The sequence below is a fragment of the Genypterus blacodes genome, unplaced genomic scaffold (assembly GCF_046128005.1).
Source record: "Genypterus blacodes isolate CSIRO-AG114 ecotype Tasmania unplaced genomic scaffold, CSIRO-AGI_Gbla_v1 ptg000376l_1, whole genome shotgun sequence".
In the NCBI taxonomy this organism is placed as follows: domain Eukaryota; kingdom Metazoa; phylum Chordata; class Actinopteri; order Ophidiiformes; family Ophidiidae; genus Genypterus; species Genypterus blacodes.
The window spans coordinates 150,815-171,578 of record NW_027467158.1 but is presented as its reverse complement, the minus strand read 5'-3'; the positions used below and the strand labels follow the sequence as shown (position 1 = coordinate 171,578).

Below are 20,764 nucleotides of genomic sequence, written 5' to 3'. Positions count from 1 at the left end.
GTAGAAATGTCTTCCTGTCTGTATTTTCCTCTGTGTCACCGTGGCGATAATGTTTCGTGGTTTTCCTCCAGGCCAGCAATTGAGGACTTGCTTGTTGAAATTTGCATTTTCTTTGCATCTGTCCGTTCGGTCCTTTTTGGCATGAAGGTTCCTCTGATCTTTCCCAGAGAAGGATGGAAGTGCAGTCTGTGTATCTTTTAAAGCTTTAAAAGATACGATCATAGCCACAACTCTTTCATTTCTCCTAAAAATTGGTGCATCTGGATCTGAAATCTTCCTCCTGCAATCAGATATTTCTCAGCCTGGCTTGCAGATAGTGGGATGTGATTCCTGTGGTTTGCCTTCTAAATAACACCAGTGAACTATATTAGTTCGAATAAACGCCTTCTCACCCAAACAGCTTTGTATCTTTAACTTTTTGGAAAAATCCCACCTGAGATATCGATACCTTTGCATCGTTTATTCCCTTTACATTTAAGGATTAGAAAGGGCGTTTATTCTCCTGTCTGCAAGTCAGGTAAGGAATACCAAAATATCGTACCAAGAAAACCCTGAATACCAAAAAGTAAAGTGAGCAGCTGTCAGTCCATCAGCTCCCCTGAAACAGAATGCTTTAATACAATAATTTATGTTTTGAAGAAATTTCCACAGATGAAGGATCAAAACTTCCTGCAGATTTCTAAAAAAAAAGAATCAAGTCTTGCGTTTATTCGAACAAATATGGTGAGTGAAATTATTTCCTTTGGCATTGTGACTTGCAGCATGCATTTAATACATTACTTTCCTTTATTTTTTACCCCTGGAGTTTGTGGTGTTCTGATATAAATCTGTTTCCCTTCACAGAACTCTTCCCTCACGAAGGAACAGTGAGCGGCAGAGCAGATCTCGTCGGCGGCCGGCCGCTGAGAGAAGCATTTTCTGACACAGAGGACTTCCTGGACCACGGCCTGGTGTCAGCTAATCGCTGCACCAGCCGAACGTCATCGGTCAGCTCCTGGACAGAGAACATCAAGCCATCGTTCACCAAAAAACTTAAGTTCCAGTCGGTTCTGGAGGGCGATCCAGTGGTTTTAAAATGTAAACTGGTTGCCTGCCCTCCGCCGACGATCCTCTGGTTCCATAATAACAGGCCGATTCCTAAAGAGCGTAGACGTAAGATCATGACAGAGAGCAAGATGCACATACACACTACTAGTCTGGTTTTCGATTGTATAAAAGAAAAGGACTCGGGTAGTTATAAAGTTATGGCATTAAATTCAGAAGGGTCTGCTGAATCCACCGCATCGCTCTTGGTGTCACTGAGGGAGGAGCAGTCTGCGAACTTCCTGAGCTTTGTTAGACGTTCAGCCAGGGCCCATGATCGCATTGACACTATGGTGGATCAGAGGAAAGAAAGGAAGATTAGGGTTGACCTCAGGTGTGTTGGATCTCCTTTTGACAAGATTTCCAAAGTGCATCAGGGACGGTCTCGATCTAAAACTGCTGTGGTGCGTACCGTCTACTTTCAGTCTGCTTTGCAATCTAAAGAGAAGGAGACAGAGAAAGAGTCAAAGCATTTGGAGACGGCCTCTGAGTGTGCAAGGTCCCCTCCCCCCATGTTTGAAAGGTCTGAACGGTTTAACGACAGATTCAGTGATATTTACTGTGACCGGCGCACAGGTGGCAGGTACAGCGATAAGTTCAGTGACAGGTGCAGTGACAGGTACAGTGAGAGGTTCAGTGATACCGAGAGCCTCCACAACGAGGTCAGGACAAAGCTCACCTCACTTCAAAAAGCTGTCAGACAGAAGAAGAGGCTCTCGATCTCAACCATGTCCTCATCTGAGTTTGAGGCAGAATCAGTTGCCAGCGAGTCCAGCTATGCGGAATACATAGACAGACTCAGGGTCAAACCTGCCTCTCTTCCTGATGTGCAGCATTTTAATCGATCCTTCGACCTAGGAGAGGGTCATGGAGAGATACAAGGTAAAACCTCAAGTGCAGGAGAGCCCTCCCATCCTCATGCCAGGCACTCGTTTGAGCCTCAGTCCAGAACCAGAGCCATTCAGATCATGAGAGGAGAGTTGGTTGATACAGTGGTACAGCCGGTGGGGATTAAGTCTGATGTGCAAGTAGCAGAGGATAAAAATGACGAGACTTCAGCTGAACTTCAAGCAGACGTTAAACCAGGACTTGTGCTAAATCAGCATCACAGGGAGCTTACTGAGCGAAAGAATAAAGCTTTAAACTTAAAGACGGAACCAGGTCAGGCAGGAACATTGGAATACACAGAAAGTTCTGTTAGCTTTGTGTCTGTTCAGGAGGAGGTCACAGACTCAACCGGATATGCAAAAGTCAAATCCAAGGAGAGGTACATGAGTGAAACCATAACACCAGAGGATTCTTTGAAAGCCACAGCTGAGCCATATGAAGAGGAGGTTGCAGAAGAATCCCTGAAGGTTCAGTATGGAAAGAGCCTGGACACTGAGCGAATGCAGTGCGAGGAGAAACTCCTGGCCCTTCGGATCAGAAAATGGCAGCAAGGGGTGCAGAAGTCAGAAGAGGAGACATTTCATCCAGAAACAGAGGTACCCGTGCCAGCAGATGTTCAGTACATGGAGCCTGAGGACCACAATCACACCCAGCAGGAGCTGGTGGAAAAAAGAACAGCTGGAGAATCAGAGTCTTTGCTCACCTCTTCCCATAAATCACCCAGGATAAAACCAAGGATGGTAGAAAGTGACGAGGCAATTTTTTCACAACTTAAATCACCTAAAACTGCAGCCAAAGCCCAAGTCCAAGCTTCTACTTCGATTACAAAGTCACCCATAGTCAAAGCCAGTGCAGAAGTGGAAACTGGGGGGCTGCAGGGAATGATAGCCCGAGCAGAGGTCAGACTCCAACAGCCATCCAGGCCTGGACCTGTTAGAACTGCTGAGGAAAGTGTAGCAGTCACTCAAGAGGATGGAGACACTGCTAAGCCGCCTGAAAAGGAGGCGTCCCTGAAGGTTCAATACCAAAAGAGCCTGGATGCTGAGCGGATGCAGTGTGAGGAGAAACTCTTGGCCCTTCGGGTCATGAAGTGGCAGCAAGACGTTCAGATGTCAGACGAGGAGATGTTTCACCCTGAAACCGATCTGCCCACGCCAGTAGAAGCTCAGTGCACGGAGCCTGAGGACCACATGTCCACCCAGAAGGAACTGGTGGAAAACCTCCCCTCCTCCAGTAACCCACGTAGGGTTGATTCAACATTGGTAGATGTTGAACCAACCAACTTACCTACTCCACCCCCTAAATCCCCTAAAGCAAGAGTCAGAGAGGAAGCTGAAACAACTAAACCCTTACACATGAAGTCACCCAGAATGAGAGCCAGAGCAGGAGATGTTGAACCTGAGACCTCGGTCACACTGATTCAGAAATCCCCCCAACTAAAAGCCAAAGCAGCAGAAGAAACAGTGGCTGAATCATCAAGTGTAACATTAAATACGTTGCTGCACGACAAGATGAAAGGGGAACGTGAGCTTCAGCTATCCAGGGAGAATATTGCTGAGCTGAAGAATGAGAGTGAGAAGTTTGTGAGTGAAGAAGAGGCCCTGACCCAGCGCATCATGAGGTGGCAGCAGGATGTTCTGATTGAACAGGAGAAGTCTGTAGAGCTGGAATCCACCTGGACAGAGGGCTATTCACCATTCCAATCTGAAAAGGTGCCCAAAGTAGAGAGAAATGTTGTTTCAGTTGAACCTTCTACACAGCTCGTTCCACAGTCTGAAGTGGTGCACGATAGAAAGGTTTGCCAAGAGAAAACAGCCAAAGAGAGATTCCTGATGTTTGAGACGATTCCTGCTGAGTTCCAAGATCAGCAGGAGACTCTCTCACAGTGGCCACCTCATGGTGAACTGTTGACAGAAGGCCGTGAGACCAGACTGCAAATGGACAGTGAGTACTTTGTAAGTGAGGAGGAGGCACTAGCTCAGCGTATCCTGAAATGGCAACAGGATGTCCTGGAACCAGAGGAAGTGACTGAGCTGGAGTCAGATTGGGCTGTGGACAGTCAACAACACAAATCACCTGATACCAGGTTACCGTTTGATTCTCGTAGTCTACCAATAGACAGCACTCAACCTTGGCATGTTAATTTACCTTATGAGACATACACCCCTGACCGTTCATCTCACAGAGAACCAACCTGTATGCCAACAACCACTAATGAACCTCCCCATGCTCACCTGGCTGGTTATGGCACTACATCCCAACAAGAGACCATTCCAAGAAAGCCATCAACTTGTCAACAAAGTACTTCTGATGAGCCACCACTTCCTCTCAGAAAACATCATACCACCCATGATGGTGGTCCTGTTAAAAATTCTGATGACTTTCCATCTTCTCTTGTACAAGATCTAGAGCCTCAAGCCATTAGGAGGGTCTCACCCACACTTCATACTAGCTTTCCTCTGAGGGGACATGAACTGACTAGCCATCATAAGGTTTTCAGAGAATCTTCTTCATGCCATATTCAACAAAAAGATGCAGAGCGTAGGAGGAGCAGGGAGGAGCTCAGTATTACTGCTGATAAAGCTGGTAGCAAATGCTTGCGGTCAGAAGTGAGCGATGCAATGGAAAACCCCAAAGAAAGTAGTGAATGGGAGGAGCAGAAGGATCTTGGAATTGTGAAAACCGAGGTGGTAAGGTCAAAGCAGAGGGTGGATGAGAGCCTTGACATGATAAGGAAAGAGGGTATGTGCCAAATTCGAGAGTCTGAGAAGGTGAAGCAAGACGACAATCCTGCTAAAGGTTGTGGGCCAGTATTTGCGAAAGAAATATCCTCAGTTAAAGTACAAATTGGTGAGATATCCGAGTTCATTTGCAGATTCCGGGGGGACCCTCTACCAGCAGTCACCTGGCTGAAAGATGGCCACGCATTAACCCACAACCCTGACTACAGCATCATGAGCAAATCTAACGAATCAATTCTCACCATCTATCCAACCACAGACCATGAGGGAACGTATGACTGTCTCATAACCAACAAATTTGGCAAGTGTGCCTGCAGTGCCACTTTGGAGATCTCAGATGAGAAGGTGGTAAGAAGCTATGGAGTCACACAGGAGGTGGTTGTCACAGAGGAGCTGAAGATGGGAGATGAAAACCTGGAGGGTCAGATTGAGGAGGAACTGGGGTCCTACATGCACACAGGAAAGGACAGGCTCCATGTACCTCAGGTGGTAATCCGCAAACATCATTGTACAGATAAATCACTTGGATCTTCTCCTGTAGAAATCCGAGTCACTGCTCCAACGCCTGTCTTGGAGATGACACAGGAACACACTCAGAAGAAATCAGGATCTATGGTTACAGAAAAACCCTCAGAAGTGTTGAGTGATGAGGAAGCTCTTCAACCTGTAAAACACAAGTTCACCTTCTCCATTGATGAGGTTGGCCAAGCGCCTTGTGTGCTCAGTGAATTAGAGAACATCAGCTGTTGTGAGGGGGACGTTGCTGTGTTAGAGTGTGTGATTACAGGTGAACCTGTGCCACACATCACATGGTACCATGATGACATTTGCCTTGCAACCACTAAGAATAAATACAAAATGGAGGAAAATGATAAAGTTTACAGCCTTTACGTCTACAACTTTACAAATTTGGACACTGGAGTTTATAAATGCGTTGCTAAAAATAAGCGAGGAGAAATTACAAGTGTCTCTGACGTGTCATTCCAAGTCGCTGAACCTATAGAGTTCTCAGGTGATTTTGCTGCAGAGCATGATATTTTTATACCAACTGCTTGTGTGAAGGAATCTCCAATCACCTTATCTGGCAATCTCAAGAAACCTGTGATTACCAGTCAAACTATCACTTCACAGGTCCTGTCAGATCGGTCACCCAAAGTCCTCAAATCCAGACCTACTGTCTCCAGAGAGCCTCCTGTCATATCTGGCTGTGGTCTGCAGGCCTCTGCTGCTGTCATCAAAGTTTGTCTGATTAAACAAGCCTTTGAATCAGACTCTCCAGGCACATTAACTCATTCGCCATCTCACGAAGAGCATCAAATGGAAACATGTTTCCCTGAGGAGTTTATCCCTGCAGTGGCTGTTCCTCCTGATCAGCAGGCACAAGTAGTTCCAAGCTACTTGAAGGAAAGTCTAGCTAAACATGACGCTGTTTGTGTAAAAGGAACACAAGGACAAACTGACTCTGAAAGAATGAACCCAGGTTCTCCGGAAGGTCTGCGTGTTGGCGCAGAGACAGTTTTGATACCTCAAAGAGTTGTCAAACAAGTGTCTGAATTGGCCTCTTCACAGGCATCTTCAGTCAAGGATGGTACGGTTGATAAGAGATCTATGGAAGGAGCAGTTTTCACTGAAACTCCAGGTGTAATTAAACAGTTCATTGAGGAGGTAGAGGAGTCCCCAGAGGTGGTCAGACCTAAACCAGTGTTTCTGCAGGAACCAGGTAGTTTTCTTGAACAAATAGCGGCAGGTGAAGTTGAAAAGAATGTGCGTACATTTGACAGAACCAGCAGCTTCATTCCTTTCCAGACCGAGAGGACCTCAGTACAAAAACACGCTGCTAGACCTTCAGGTCATAGCAGTGATGTGGTTAAGCCCAAACAAGGTTCTGAATCTGAGAAGCAGATTGCAAAGTCGTCCCCTGTTAGCGGTGAAGTTGAAATTTCTATGATTGAAGCCCTGAGTGAGACAGAGCGGGGAAATAAAAAGGATGAACTTGGGAAACACAAGATTAAAGGAATTATGGAGGAATTTCATTCTGTGCCTCAGGTGAGGCAAGTGAGCAAGGATGTTGATGTCAGTCAGGAGTTTGTCTCATTCCCAGAACATGGAGTTATGAGGGAGCAGTCAACCCACATCCCTGAGTCCTGTAAGGGCACGGCTGCCAGCACACACTTGGCATCAACCCTAGAGACCTCCAAAGACAAAGTTATGAAGGAGGAGCTGGTGTCCTCGCCAAAAATCATCATAGGAAAAGTTGTCAGGAAGGAAATGGTTCACACCCTTGAGTCATCTGAGGACACAACTGCCCAGGAGGACTTGGCAACCATTCCAGAGTCCTATAGGGACAAATTTGTCATGCAGGAGTCGGTCTCAATTCCAACGATCTCCAAAGATAAATTTGTCAGCGGGGTGATAGCCTCAGTTCCAGGGTTTGATCACACCCTTGAGTCCTCCAAGAACACAACTGTTCAGCAGGCCTTGGCAACCCCCCCAGAGTCCTATAAGGACAAATTTGTCACCAGGGAGATAGCCTCAGTTCCAGGGTTTGATCACACCCTTGAGTCCTCTAAGGACACAACTGTTGAGCAGGCCTTGGCAACCCCCCCAGAGTCCTATAAGGACAAATTTGTCACCCAGGAGATAGCCTCAGTTCCAGGGTTTGATCACACCCTTGAGTCCTCTAAGGACACAACTGTTGGAAAGGCCTTGACAACTATCCCCGAGTCCTATAAGGACAAATTTGTCACCAGGGAGATAGCCTCAGTCCCAGTGTTGGGTCACATCATTGAGTCCTGTGAGGGCACAACTGTCAAGGAGGCCTTGGCAACCATTCCAGACTCCTATAAGGACACATTTGTCAGTGGGGAGATCTCAGTCTCACAGCCACCGAAAGACAAAACAGCCTTGGAGGACCTGGCCTCCATTCTACAGCCCTCTATGCTTAAAGTTGGCAGGGAAGACATAGTCACCATGCCAGAAGGTTTTATGCACAGAATTGATAGTGAGCAGCCTGTCTCCATCCCGGAGACCTCTGAGGATAGTTTTGTCAGGAAGTGCTTGATTTCCTTACCAGAGAGCTCTTTGGACAGCGGACTCTGTGTCAGTAAACCCGACTCTCAGCCAGATATCTCTGAAGTGGCAGAGGAGGCTTTGGCTGCTAATGTGGTCCATCCCCATACACAGTTTGAGGTTGAAGTAGCTGATCTCACAGTGAAGCCTGAACCTGAATTGCTTGTTATTAAACCTAAAGCTGAAAGCACAGTCAAGAAACGTGTTCCGTCTGATGACGTTGACTCCCAGGAAACAGTGAAGCAGGTTGAATGTATTTCTGAACGCAGTGGTTTGGATGGGGCATCGGCAGCTGAGTCTGGGACAGCAGCTGCAGGAATTGGCTCCATGGAGGAAGAGGAGGTAACTTTTGGTGCGGTGTATGACTACTATCACCCTCCGACAGACTGGGGCAGGCCGCTGTCCCCTGAGTCTGAGATGTCCATAGAGATTGGAAGTACTGCGAGTGAGGACATAGCTGAACTAACTGAAAGGTTCTACACCCCGGGCTCATCAACTGAGGTCTCGCAACCCCTAGCAGATGCCTTCCACACTCCCAAATCTCCTGAGTCTTTCCACACTCCCACAACAGTTAGTCCTGGAGGGTTCATGACCCCTCAGGAATATCTCTTCTCCCCTGTAGAACACAAGAGACCTTCATCAGGTGACTCCAGCGAGAGGTTCTTCTCTCCAGTTCAGTACCTGAGGTCTCCTGCTGATGAGGGTATTGGAACCACCCCTCCTGGATTGAGCTTTGATGAGACACAATTCCTCTCCAAGTGCAGAGGATCTCTAGGCCTTGCAATGCTTCAGGAGAAAGTGCAGGGTATACCGCCTGCCTTCCTCAAGCCCCTCATCAAGAAGAGAGTTTTTGAAAATGAATCTCTGACATTTTATGCTGAGGTCTTCGGCCTGCCTTCCCCTGAAGTAAGATGGTTTTGCAACAAAACCCATCTTGTGCCCGATGACAGGGTGAAAATTGGGAGGGATGGCGACAGCATCTCCTTAACAGTACAAAATGTCACCAAAGCTGACCAGGGGGAGTACATCTGCGAGGCAGTGAACTATGTGGGAGAAGCCAGGAGTGTCGCTTTAGTGATTGTTGTGTCTCAGGAGGCGAGGTTCTTGCCTGCTCCACCTGCTGTCACCCATCAGCACGTGATGGAGTTTGATGTGGAGGAAGATGACTCATCTCGAACTCCGTCCCCTCAGGAAATCCTTCTGGAAGTGGAGCTGGATGAAAACGAGGTGAAAGAGTTTGAGAAACAGGTGAAGATCATAACCATACCTGAGTACACCGCAGACAACAAGAGCATGATCATATCCTTGGACGTGTTGCCAAGTATTTACGAGGAGGGTGCTGTGGACTTTGTCACCCAAGAGCACGATGATCTCAAAATAGCTTTTGAGGTTACTGAGATGCCTCCAAGGTTTATCAATCCCATCTGTGATATGGAGACTCCAGAGGGCACCACCATCATGTTTGAGTGTTCCTTGATGGGAATCCCGTCCCCTATCGTCTCTTGGTTCAATGCAGACAAGAAGATTCCTCACGATAACAAAAAATATTTACACTCCTCTGATGGAGACAACCACTTCCTAAAGATCTTCAAGGTTACAACTCAGGACAGTGGTATTTACACCTGCAGGGCTATAAATGTGGTCGGGGAGACGTTGTGTAGGGCCTCCCTGATGGTCTTGAATGGCAAAGCGTTCTCTGGGAAGACCAGGGGCCGGGAGCTTACCGCGGTGTCGCTGGGCAGTGCCAAGGTCCAGCCACAGAAATTTGACTTAATGGTTGGTAACACATCATTTGACAGCGAGCAGGTGTCCGAAATTGAACTTGAGTTTGAGTTTGAGCAGGAGGCAGACGAGTCGCAGCGAGCAGTCAGATTAGTTGCAAATACGGACAAGGAAACGAGTGAACAGGGAGAGAAATACGTTAGCATTAACTTTGACGTGTTTGCAGAGCCAGCGAAAGACGACAAGGTTGAGTTCAAAGGGAAGTCCTCTGATATGTGCAGCTTCCACTTCCAGGTGACCGAGGCGCCTCCGAAATGTATCATCCCGTTAACTAATGTTACAGCTGTGGTAGGCACACCAGTGATCCTCCAGTGTCTGGTCAGAGGGAAACCGAACCCGTCTGCCGAGTGGTACAAAGACGGAGAGCAAGTTGTAGACTGCAGGTGCATAATCCAAGAGAAAACCGCCGGACATTTTAATCTGCTCATCACTAACGTGACTCAGAGCGATGCAGGAGAGTACAAGTGCATCATCCAAAACTCGGCAGGGTCCATTGAGACCTCGGCTCTGCTGAAGGTGTTTTAGGTCGGAAGGTGCAAGTTGAAGTTACATGAGGGGTGAAAAAGATCAAAACTAAATGAACTAAATACAGGACGCAGGAACAAATATTCTAATACGCTAAATTCATTTGTGTACACACGTTTGCGTGTATCGGGTGATGCGTGTAACAGTTTGACTGCCTAATATTATGTCAAATGAATGAAATGAAACAAGATTCTTCACAAAGACACCAATCCTCCATTCTTGTATTAAATGATCTTTGCTAATTGAACACTTGTTGCTAAGTCACCTGGACGTGAACTTTTCTGCTTTCCAATTTTAACAGTTTCAATGTTCAACGTTAATTTTGAGCTTTTTCACCTTCATGTGGTTTTAACTTGTTTTTAATAAAAATAAATAAACATAGGAAAGAAAATAAATAGAACAAAGAACAAAATATTTATGAAGTTTGTGTAAAACTTCACACAGCAACTAAGAAATATTTAATTACATATAGATTTTGTTTGAATATGAAAGAATATGTAGCTTTTTCTGATTTAGTTTCTTATTGCAAGTATTTTACATGAAGCTGTTTCCTGTTAGTTTTTTTCACACATTTTCTTCATTTTCCCTCTTAAAACTCTTCACTGCAAGTTGACTGGTTTGAGGTTTTTACCATCATACAGAATTTACATCAAATGCAAATGAATGTTTGAAAATGTTACACAGCAGTCATCAATGTTTCGTAGCGTTTTATTTTTTCAGCTGAGAAAACAAACATCATAGCTTTTATAAAATGTTTGTCAGTGAAATTGTTTGGTCTTTATGGTCTTATGGGCAAATTTGAACATGAGGGTTGATCGAAAAGTTGGGATCTGTCACATAAACCATAATTATTAGAGCTTGGACAATAAATTCTATGGAACTCATGAGTCAAGGAAAAATAATTTTCACTCACTTGTGTAAAAACGTAAAAATAAATGGTAACGGTATCAATTTTAGACTTGAATTATTGAAGAAGTGAGAGAGAAAAGTCTGAAAAATAACATGAAATCAAAAACTTCAAAATACATACAATTATTCAAGAGTCAAAACTTTTAGAATGATTTTACTGGTCGAACCGAAAAATTATCATTTAATTTTTGTCATAGTTTACTTAAATCAATTAACAAAAGTTTACTCTTGTTTTGTTTTTTTTATGTATTTTATTTAAGCTGTTTTTGCATGTTTCAGTTTTATGCCGTGTTTGAAAAAATATTACGGCTGATAAAACGAAAACACTGTGAAAGTTTTTTATTGAATGTTTTGATGTAAATATATTTCTGTAATGAGACTTTGGTGTGAAACATGAAGCTGCTGTGGTAAAGGAAATGTGGCTTGTTGTACAGACGTCATATTGGTTTGTTAGTGAGTTTGTATAATAAAATAATAACAAATAAAAGGCTGTAGGTCAAATCTGGGCATTTTTTGCATTCAGGTGATTTGTTTTCGCTTCATCACACCGGCAAGTGGTAAATATGTGAATTCTTCAACAAATTCTGGAATTTCAGATAAAAACAAAAAAAGTCAAATCAAAATAAGACGTTATTTATTACATTTTATTTTGAAAGGGTGTGTAAGCAGCTACACCTGGACGATGATGATGATGATGATGATGGTGTAATAATCTCAATGAAGGCAAATGGATTTGAGCAAAAATCACAAATTAAATAAATATAGATACTTTTTTTAAGTGTTTATCCTTTATACATTTATGACTTTATTTTAGCATTCAATGTTAGAACAATTAACAATTCCATTTAACAAGACAGATTATATTTATTCAGTAAATTATTTAATAGTGTTTATAATTACCAATGAAAAGATGAATAAAGCTGCACAATCGAAGATGTCAAACTGTTCTAACGTGTCACAGTTCTACTTGACAAAACTCCTTTTTAAATTTAATTATGTTTAAAATGATATAATTTGATTAATAGATTGTCATTCAGTTAAGTATTATACTATATGTTGTATTAAACTGTGTAATTTATAGAAATGCTTTTGCTGAAAAACCTTGTCTTATGCCATTAAGTTAAAAGAATCTTTAAGGATTTTATTTCCACAAATTCTTCCACTGTAGTTTCTAGTAAATGAGAACATCTAGTGGTCATAAGAGCTCACTGCCTGATAAATAACAGTCAAGTTTTATATACACTGAAATTAATGAGATCTTTTTTTTTTTTTATCAACCTTGCTGAATATTTCCCGACAGAGTGCTATAGCGCCACCATCACCACTGTGGAGGAACAACAGGAGATCTTCTCCACTGGTCTGCAGATTCCTCAGAAATCCAAAACACTCCAGCTCCAGCCAGAGTCCAAACATTTCTCTTCCACTTTAGAGAAGAAAAAAGAAAAACCAGTTTTCCTGAGCCAGCTGGCCCCAGCTGCTGTGGTGACCCCTGGGGAGGCCGCACAGTTTACCGTCACAGTGTCTGGCCTCCCCAAACCCACCGTCCAGTGGTTTCACAACGGGAATCTGATAAAGAGCTCCTCGGTTTACAAACTGGTAGAGGAGAGGGAGAAGTTCACACTAATAATAACTCAGCCCTCCTCAGAGTACGGGGGCGAGTATTCCTGCACCGCATCAAACCGCTTTGGCCAGACCACCTGTACCACCTTCCTGGAGGTAAAAAAGAGGGACGTCAGTCAGGCAGAGAGATGGGTGGAAAAGATGTTCAAGGTCACGGGTCAGCCTCCCACTTTCACAGTCCAGATTCAACCTGTGCGGTGCTCAGAGGGGGGTGAGGTCTCCTTTAAATACAAAGTTGCTGCTGATCCGATGCCTGAGGTGAAATGGTTCAAAAGGGCCCTCCAGATCCAGCCCAGCAAAAACTGCATCATAGTGGCCAAACCAGACGGTTCTGGCTTTGTTAACTTCAACAGCGTTAAACAGGAAGATAGCGGCATCTATACATGCAAGGCCTCCAACCAGTTTGGGGAGGCGTCGTGTAGTGCAGAGCTGGTTGTGTTCAGGGAGTCTGTGTCGGTTTCTCGCCAGCAGGAGCCGCTGACAGTAGTCCAGAAGAAAGCTTATAAGGTTTCTGTGACCGAGCAGGCCACAGAGTCCCGTTTGTACCAGGTCAGCCTGCCGGGTCAGGACAGAGCTCAGTCCGATCAGATGGTTTACACAATTGGCACAGAAGACCGTCAGATAATTCCCAGCGAGCAGGTGAGCTCGCTCCAAGAGTTTGATATCTCTGCTGCTACCATTCACAAAGAGCGGCTGACCCAGCAGGCTGCAGTGCTGCAAGCTCACGAGACTGAAGAGAGGGTGTTGGTAGTTCCTACCCACCCCCCACAGGTCTCAGCCGTTCCTGCAAAACAGCTTCATACGGCGGCTTTCACGTCATCTGTTGCACATAGTCAGGATTTCACTGAGCAGCACTGTGATCGCATCCAAAGCCCTGAGGTCATTGAGCTCCAGACTTCTCTGGAGAAGAGGTCAAAGGTGATGTCAGCTGTGGCTGAGGAGCTCACCCCACTTTCTACGACGAGCACAGAATGTCCGAGGGCAGGGAAATCCACCAATGTGCAGCCGACCTCAGAACCTAAGCATCTCGTCAGTGGGCATCAGGTGGAGTCAAATCTCTCTATCCTGAAAGAGCACTCTGACCAGATCCCAAAACCTCCAGAGGAGAGGGGTTACAAGGTCAAAGAGGGCATTAAGATTTTGTACTCTGCCCAATCGGCAGAAAATCAAGTTCTCGCTGAAGGCCACACTGCAGAGGTCACCACAGCGGACTCGGCTGTGAAGTCCTCTGTCAGTAAAGAACAGCACAGACCAGTCCTAGTCTTGGTTAATGAGTCCAAACAGACGCTGTCAAAGGAGTCTATGTTCTCTATACAGAGGCCCCATAAAGAGACGGCCCAGCTCTGTAAAGATGAAGTCACGAAGGTGGCGCTTACGGCTGATGAGAAGCTGATGGTGCAGGCTGAATGCACTCAGCAGCTTTGCGGCCTGGATGGCAGCGTATCTGTTCAGTCGCAGGTAGAAGGAGAACAGCTCCTGCACCTGCAGGTTATCACAGATCAGGACCTTCTTCCTTCTGCAGAGAGGTTCACTTGTGAGGAACCAGAATCTGAGCAGGCAGGCAGCAGCAAGAGTCCAACTCTGCTGCACGCCATCAGCCAGGATGAGCAGAGGACTGTGGTTTGTGAGGACACATCAGAATTCCAGGCTAAGGCTAGCCCTGTAAGCCTCCAGCCGCAGACAGAAGACCCGACCGTGCTGCACATCCAGTCCACCCAGCCTGTAGAGGCGCTGCCTAAAGAAGGAATTCTTGTAATTGAGAAGCCTGATCAGCAGGTGGCAGTGCAAAAACAGGAACGGGCCAGAAAGCATGCAGCTAGCTCAGAGGAGAAAAGGGAGATCGCAGCGGATTTACACTCAGACCTGAATGTGTCCGTGACAGGAGTTCAGTCACAGCTTGGGATTGAGCCCAGGCCCCAGAGTGTCCTGCAGCTCACATCTCAGCCCATGCAGCTGCCAAAGGAAAAGCCATTCATGAGCGACATGAAGCAGCAGCGAGCTTTGGTGCAGAAGGAGGAACGCTGGAACATCATGCACGTAACCAGTGTGTCAGACAGTCAGGCCTTAGAGGAGGGGCACACCAAAAGTCTGGAAGCCGTGGAAAAATCCACCTGCCAGACAGCCTGGGAGCCTAAGGTTCCTACCGAGCCGATCCAGATCGAGGAGAAGGAGATCTCCACTGAGAGTAGCCACATCCTGGAGGCAGCAGAGCAGGACTTTGCTGTCCAGATCCAGGAGGGACAGTCGGTCAGACAGTCCATTGTGATGGACGAGAAGCGAGTGCTGACGGGTGAAATCTCTCAGGAGATCAGTAAGTCACAGTCTAGTAAAGTTCTCATTACCACACAGCCCAAACTGTCCCTCTTGGCGTCAGAGTCCGAAGACAGCACAGCTCTTCCAAAAGAGATGACCTTTGTGATCCAGGTTCCAAAATCCACCAGTCTGAATATTAGACGTCAGCTGAGAGATGCTCTTCAGTCTGCTGTGGCTAGTGACCAGCAGATCCTACTTGCCGACATTGTAGGAAGTTTAGAGGCTGTAGCGCCACAGGAAGTCAAGGTTCAAAGGCAGCCCAAGCGAGCCATATTTTCATACCTAATCACAACCACAGGTGCACCCATTGAGGTCACACTGGCGTTTGAGGGCGAGTACCCTCAAACGGCTGATCTCAGGTCTGAAATTCAGGCCGCTCTCCACTCAATGGTTTCCCAGGAAGCCAATGTTTTGACTTCAGAACAGCCAGGCACGATGCAGCTAGACAAACCCCAGAGAACTCAGGTGAGTTCAGCCCATTCAAAGCAGGTTTTGTCCACTGTAGTGGAAACTGTGAGCATAGCAGAGAGCGCGGTTGATTTCACTGCCATCAAATGTCAGGCTGCAGCTCTGAAAACAGAGTCCGCGATGGCGGTTCAACATGCAGCGGCTGAGCGACAGCTAGTGGTGCAAGAATCCAGGACGGCAAAGATGGAAGAGTCTACTGCAACCCAGATGGTTACGATCTCCACCGAGGCCCGTGTAGAATCCTTGAAGATTTCACGTCAGGAGGTGAGGTCTGTGACCGTGAAAAGCCACGAGCGAGATGTAGGCGCGTCTGTTTTCACCACCGACCTGCCTCCTGCCGCGGCCCCTACTAGGCAGGAAATGGATGTTCGTATCCACAGGGAGCACAGGGAGGAGGTCTTTAAAGAGGAGGTTATAGACTCCAGACCTGAAGTGAGTGAACACCCTGTGATCATCACCTCCCTTGAAGACTCCTCTGTAGCGGAGGATGGCAAAGCCACTTTTAGCACCACCATTAAGTACGTCACCAAGGTGAACTGGTTTTTCAATGGCCAATTGGTGAAATCTGGCAAGGAGTTGGAGTGTTCAAAAGACCAGGACACGTACACACTAACAATCAACAAAGTTGTGAAGGAGAAACATCAAGGAGAGTTTGTTTGTGAGGCTGAGAATGAAGCCGGCAGGACTACAACGTCGTCGAGACTCACGGTGGTCTCAAGAGGTTTGATACCAGGCCAAATTTATCATTCATTCATTCATCCATTTTCTCAGAGCACCACTAATAATTCACTGGATCGGGCTCCTTCAGGGTCCCTGTCCTCACGTCCAGGTTTCATTTTTCACTCTGGTGTTCACGGTACTAACATCATCATCACACCCACACACTGAGGCAGGAGACCAGAACTGTGACAATCATGATGTTGGGCTTTGTGCTCGCTCTGTGAATGTGGTTGTCATGGTTCTGGATCTTTACATTGTTTCCATGTTCACTGGCATGACACCAAGAGTCTGGTCTCCCACATTTATCATCTCCACGCGTGTGCTTTGTTTGCATGCTGTCCTAGCTTCATCTGCCATGAACTCCTTGTTTCTTGTGATCATTGGCCTGAACCCTTGGCCCACGGTGTGAACGTTAGAATGGTGGTTGGTGTATTTGAGGGCAGCCGTGAGTCTTGGGTTCTTGCCACCTTTCCTGTTAACCCTTAACAGTATTGTTTTCCTCCACAGTCATTCCTGAAACTTTCCACCATTGCGTCACATTCCACCATTCTTGTCCATGAGCCCACATCTTTACAGTGATACTTCAGAGATTTTTACAAAATTGTATGATTTTCAGTGCATTTACATCTGAACACAGTCTCTGACTTGTTTCCCTGTATATGGGCCTTATTCTGTAGATGTCTGTTATCACTTTACATGTGTGTAGGTTATTGAATGGAACAAAATCACTGGAGTATCACTTTAACAACATGTTCAAATATTTTTTAGGGTCATTTTCTAACTTTGACCTTTTCTCTGTTCTGGCGCGCCTCAGTGCCGCCCGTCTTTAGGCAGAAAATCACAGCGCTGGAGATCAACGTGGGCAGCCAGGCCAAGTTCGAGTGTGAGGTTAACGATGCTCCGAGCGTGACCTTCAAATGGTACAAGTCCGGGGTGGAGATCAGACAGAGCGACAAGTACCGGATCCTCAGCCGCCAGACCACTTCCTGTCTGGAGCTGCTGCACCCAGGGAAGGCAGACAGTGGCGAGTTCACCTGCAAGGCCTCAAACCAGCACGGCACCGATAGCTGTGGCGCCCTGCTTACTGTAACGGGTAAGAGCCCAGCTGGGCACTTTGGATCAGCGCTTTTCTATGGGAATGCTTGAGAGAGAGAGAATTATATACATGTTTCCACTGTGCTGGGGTCATGGTTGTACAGTATGGAAATGATGTTTTTCTTCATAAACCTGGACCTACTGTCACGTGTTGGACCAGATGATGTTGAGGCTTTGACCTGTGCGTCGTAGAGTAGTTTCACATTGATGTTGGTGTGTTTTCCTTTTTTTGATTTTTATTTTAAAATGTAAAATTTTCTACCTGCTCTCCTTAGAAATGTACCCACCGGTATTTGTATCAAAACCAGAACCAATGACCTTATACGTGGGCAAACAGGCGGTGCTCCAGTGCTCCCTCACTGGATCCTCACCAATGGATGTTGTCTGGCACAAGGACAACATAGCCATCTCCTCTGACAAGAACCGTGTCGTGAAAAGCGACAAGAACAAGTATTCCCTTCAAATTAAAAGTCTTGAGCTGGCTGATAGAGGAGTGTACCTGTGCAAGGCCTCCAACTCTGTCGGCATGGCAACCTTCACCACAGACCTCAGGGTCAGCGACAAGCCCACCTTTGTTAAGCCCTTTGAGTCTGTGTCGGCAGGAGTTAATGAGCCGCTAAGGCTTGAGTGCCAGGTGGATGAGGACATAGGTGTGACCGTCACCTGGAGCAGGGACGGCAAAAAAGTCCACCAGAGTATGGACTGCAAACTGTCCTTTGAGGACAAGGTGGCTGTTCTTGAGATACCCAAGTCCAAACTGAAGGACTCTGGGAAATATACATGCACAGCCACAAATGAGGCTGGCAGCTCGACCTGCGAGGCTGTATTGACAGTTCAAGGTAAGAGCGAAGGACTCAGCTAGCTTAGCTTTGACCAACAAACTGACCTCTTGGTGCTGGTGGATTCTTTTCTGCAAGCTGGTGCTAACTCTGTGCATTGCTGTCTTCTTTTGCATTTCTCTTTCACTTACTTTTACAAAATGTCTCCTCTCTTTTGATAATAAGTATCTCTTGGTTTTTGCCGTAAACACAGAGCCCCCTGCCTTTGTCAAGAAAATGGAAACAAAGATAACTTGGAAACAGGGCATAGCTGCACGCTTACAGTGCACCGTCAAAGGCTCGCCAGTTCTCAGAATCCACTGGTTCTGGAACGAGATGGAGCTCAGCGATGGGGAGAAATATAAAATATCTTTCAAAGGTGGAGTTTCCACTTTGGAGATCGTGAACCTTCTTGTTACAGACAGTGGGAGCTACACCTGCGAGGTGTCAAATGGTGCCGGCAGCGAGAGCTGCAGCAGCCTTGTCTCTGTAAAAGGTTTGTCCAATAGTTGGAGACCCCGTTTACATTTTGTTATTTAGTCTGAATCTGATAACATCCACAAACATCTGCACTCGCTGATCAAATTCGTCTTGGCTGGAAGGTTTTTGTAATATGCAAATAGGCTCATCAGTTGACTTCCTGTTTTGTTGTCAGTCAGTCATATTATACACACACACACGCACACAAACACTGGGTTGTTCTAGTCAGTTCTTCACTGGGCACTGACAACTGGAACTTCCTCACCACGGTGGAAGACCTCTTGGGGGAACCATGTTGAATAAGCTGGTGGAGGAGCTAGAGGGTAGAGAGCTTAGAGGGTCCACAGAGTTCTCAAGCCGTGTTTAACAAAGTTTTAGCAAACCGTTTATAGCTGAATACTGATGTGGCTTATCGGATCTCATCCACATAATGCCGAAGGATTAAATATGTAAATGTAAACGGGGTCACAGATTGACATTCAGTTTTGTTGAGTTGGCAAATCGTCTGCAGGAAATAACATGTGAACTTCCCCTCTGACTCTCAGAGCCTCCGTCAGTCAGAAAAGAGCTGCAGACGGTGGAGGTGGTGAGAGGAGCTGCAGCTCAGCTGGAGTGTGAGATTGCAGGAAGTGCACCCTTTGAAATCAGCTGGTTCAAAAATAAGAAATCTATCAGCAGTGATCACAAATTCCAAATCGTGTCTCACGACTCCATGTCGAGGTTGGAGATTCAGACCTTTGAAAGTGCCGATATTGGAGATTATCAGTGCGTCGTAACCAACGATGTGGGTAAAGTCATCACAAAGGCGCTAGCTAAACTCAAAGGTTAGTAAGCCCCGGATTAGTTCAAGAGTTATGTTTGGTTTGAGCTTTACTCTGTATTCTGGTGGATTTAATGATTTTCAGGGAAATTGTGTCCAAACTTCGTCACTCCATTTTCTTTTTATTGATATTTGGCCTTGAAAAGTAAACAGGCCCTGTGCCCTGTTGTGCTGCCACAACACATTTAAGATGGATGTAAATGTTACAAATTGTCAGTGACCTCGTTGAAATGTAATTTCCCAGAATATCCGTCAAAACCACATCACTGTGATGATTCACACTCAGTCAATTATTCACGTGTTTTATAGAACCACCGACATTCTTAAAGAGGATTGAGAACGCGACGGCAGTGTTGGGAAATACTGTAAAACTCCAGGGAACCATCAAAGGTTCTGCCCCCATCAACGTTAAATGGACGAAAGACTCTGACATACTGAGAGACGACGATCCAAACGTAAAGATGACGTTTGAAAACAATGTCGCTAGCCTCTCGATCATTATGGTGGCCATTGGCCATGCTGGGAAATATTCCTGCCAAGCTGAGAATGAAGCTGGGCAGCAGAGATGTGAGGCGACTTTGACTGTGCAAGGTCAGAACAGAACTTAAAAGTTTCAACTTTTATACTCTTGTGTCTTCACTGTTTTCTTTCATAATTAATTGGCTTGTCTTACCTCAGAACCTGCCAGAGTGGTAGAACCTGCAGAGTCCATTAGTGTGACGGCAGGCGACTCAGCCACTTTGGAATGCACGATTTCAGGAAGTCCAGAGCTCAAAGTGAAATGGTTTAAAGACGGGAAGGAGATGACCAGCGGACGTAAATACAAAATGACTCTGAAAGAAAACGTGGCCAGCTTGAAGATTCTCACGGCTGAGAAGGGAGACACCACAGACTACAAGATGGAGGTGTCCAATAAAGTTGGGAAAGACCAGTGCACGTGCTCAGTCACAGTTTTAGGTCAGACCTTCATTTCATCATTTCATAATCTTGCATATTTACTAGTGTTGAAAGTTAAAGCGTGTCTTTGTTTCAACCAAACTCCTGCACAAAGTCATGTTTGGGAGTTTGTTCTCTTTGGTTCACTCAATGTTGATGTGTTACTGAGACTTCCTTCCTCTTTAACAACCAGACCGGATAATGGCTCCGACATTCACAAAGTCTCTGAAAAGAGTGGATGGTAATGTTGGTAGTGATGTGGTCTTGGACTGTAAGGTGTCTGGGTCTCAGCCCATGACCATAACCTGGTTCAAAGATGACCAGGAGATCCAAGCTGGAACCAAATTGCAGCCTGATTTCAAAGAGAGCTCTGCCACACTGAGACTAGTCCGACTGGAAAAGAACGATTCTGGAGTTTACAAGTGCAGAGCCACCAACACAGCCGGCTTCAAGGAAACCAGTGGGACACTCTATGTCAAAGGTCACCGACGCTTGAC

The 20,764-nt window shown here is 46.0% G+C and overlaps 2 protein-coding genes across 2 annotated transcripts in view; both read left to right on the top strand.

Moving 5' to 3' along the window:
• The window catches only part of ttn.2 (titin, tandem duplicate 2), a 187,914-nt gene that overhangs the window by 21,516 nt on the left and 145,634 nt on the right, over nt 1-20,764 (top strand). Inside the window, 7 exon segments of the mRNA XM_076138549.1 lie at nt 16,933-17,211; nt 17,489-18,052; nt 18,246-18,527; nt 19,057-19,335; nt 19,641-19,922; nt 20,010-20,288; nt 20,461-20,748. Of these exon segments, the coding sequence (XP_075994664.1) occupies nt 16,933-17,211; nt 17,489-18,052; nt 18,246-18,527; nt 19,057-19,335; nt 19,641-19,922; nt 20,010-20,288; nt 20,461-20,748 (2,253 nt within the window).
• Nucleotides 142-16,527, top strand: LOC142989128 (uncharacterized). Its single transcript, XM_076138546.1, has 5 exons — nt 142-184; nt 844-3,466; nt 9,763-9,766; nt 12,330-16,119; nt 16,463-16,527. Exons 1-5 carry the CDS (start codon nt 142-144, stop codon nt 16,525-16,527), a joined length of 6,525 nt encoding a protein of 2,174 aa, XP_075994661.1.

Coding starts and splice junctions, on each gene's coding strand:
- LOC142989128 (XM_076138546.1), top strand. CDS start 142: ATGAAGGTTCCTCTGATCTTTCCCAGAGAAGGATGGAAGTGCA. Junction 185..843: donor CAGAGAAGGATGGAAGTGCA/GTCTGTGTATCT, acceptor TTCCCTTCACAG/AACTCTTCCCTCACGAAGGA. Junction 16,120..16,462: donor ACTCACGGTGGTCTCAAGAG/GTTTGATACCAG, acceptor ATGCTGTCCTAG/CTTCATCTGCCATGAACTCC.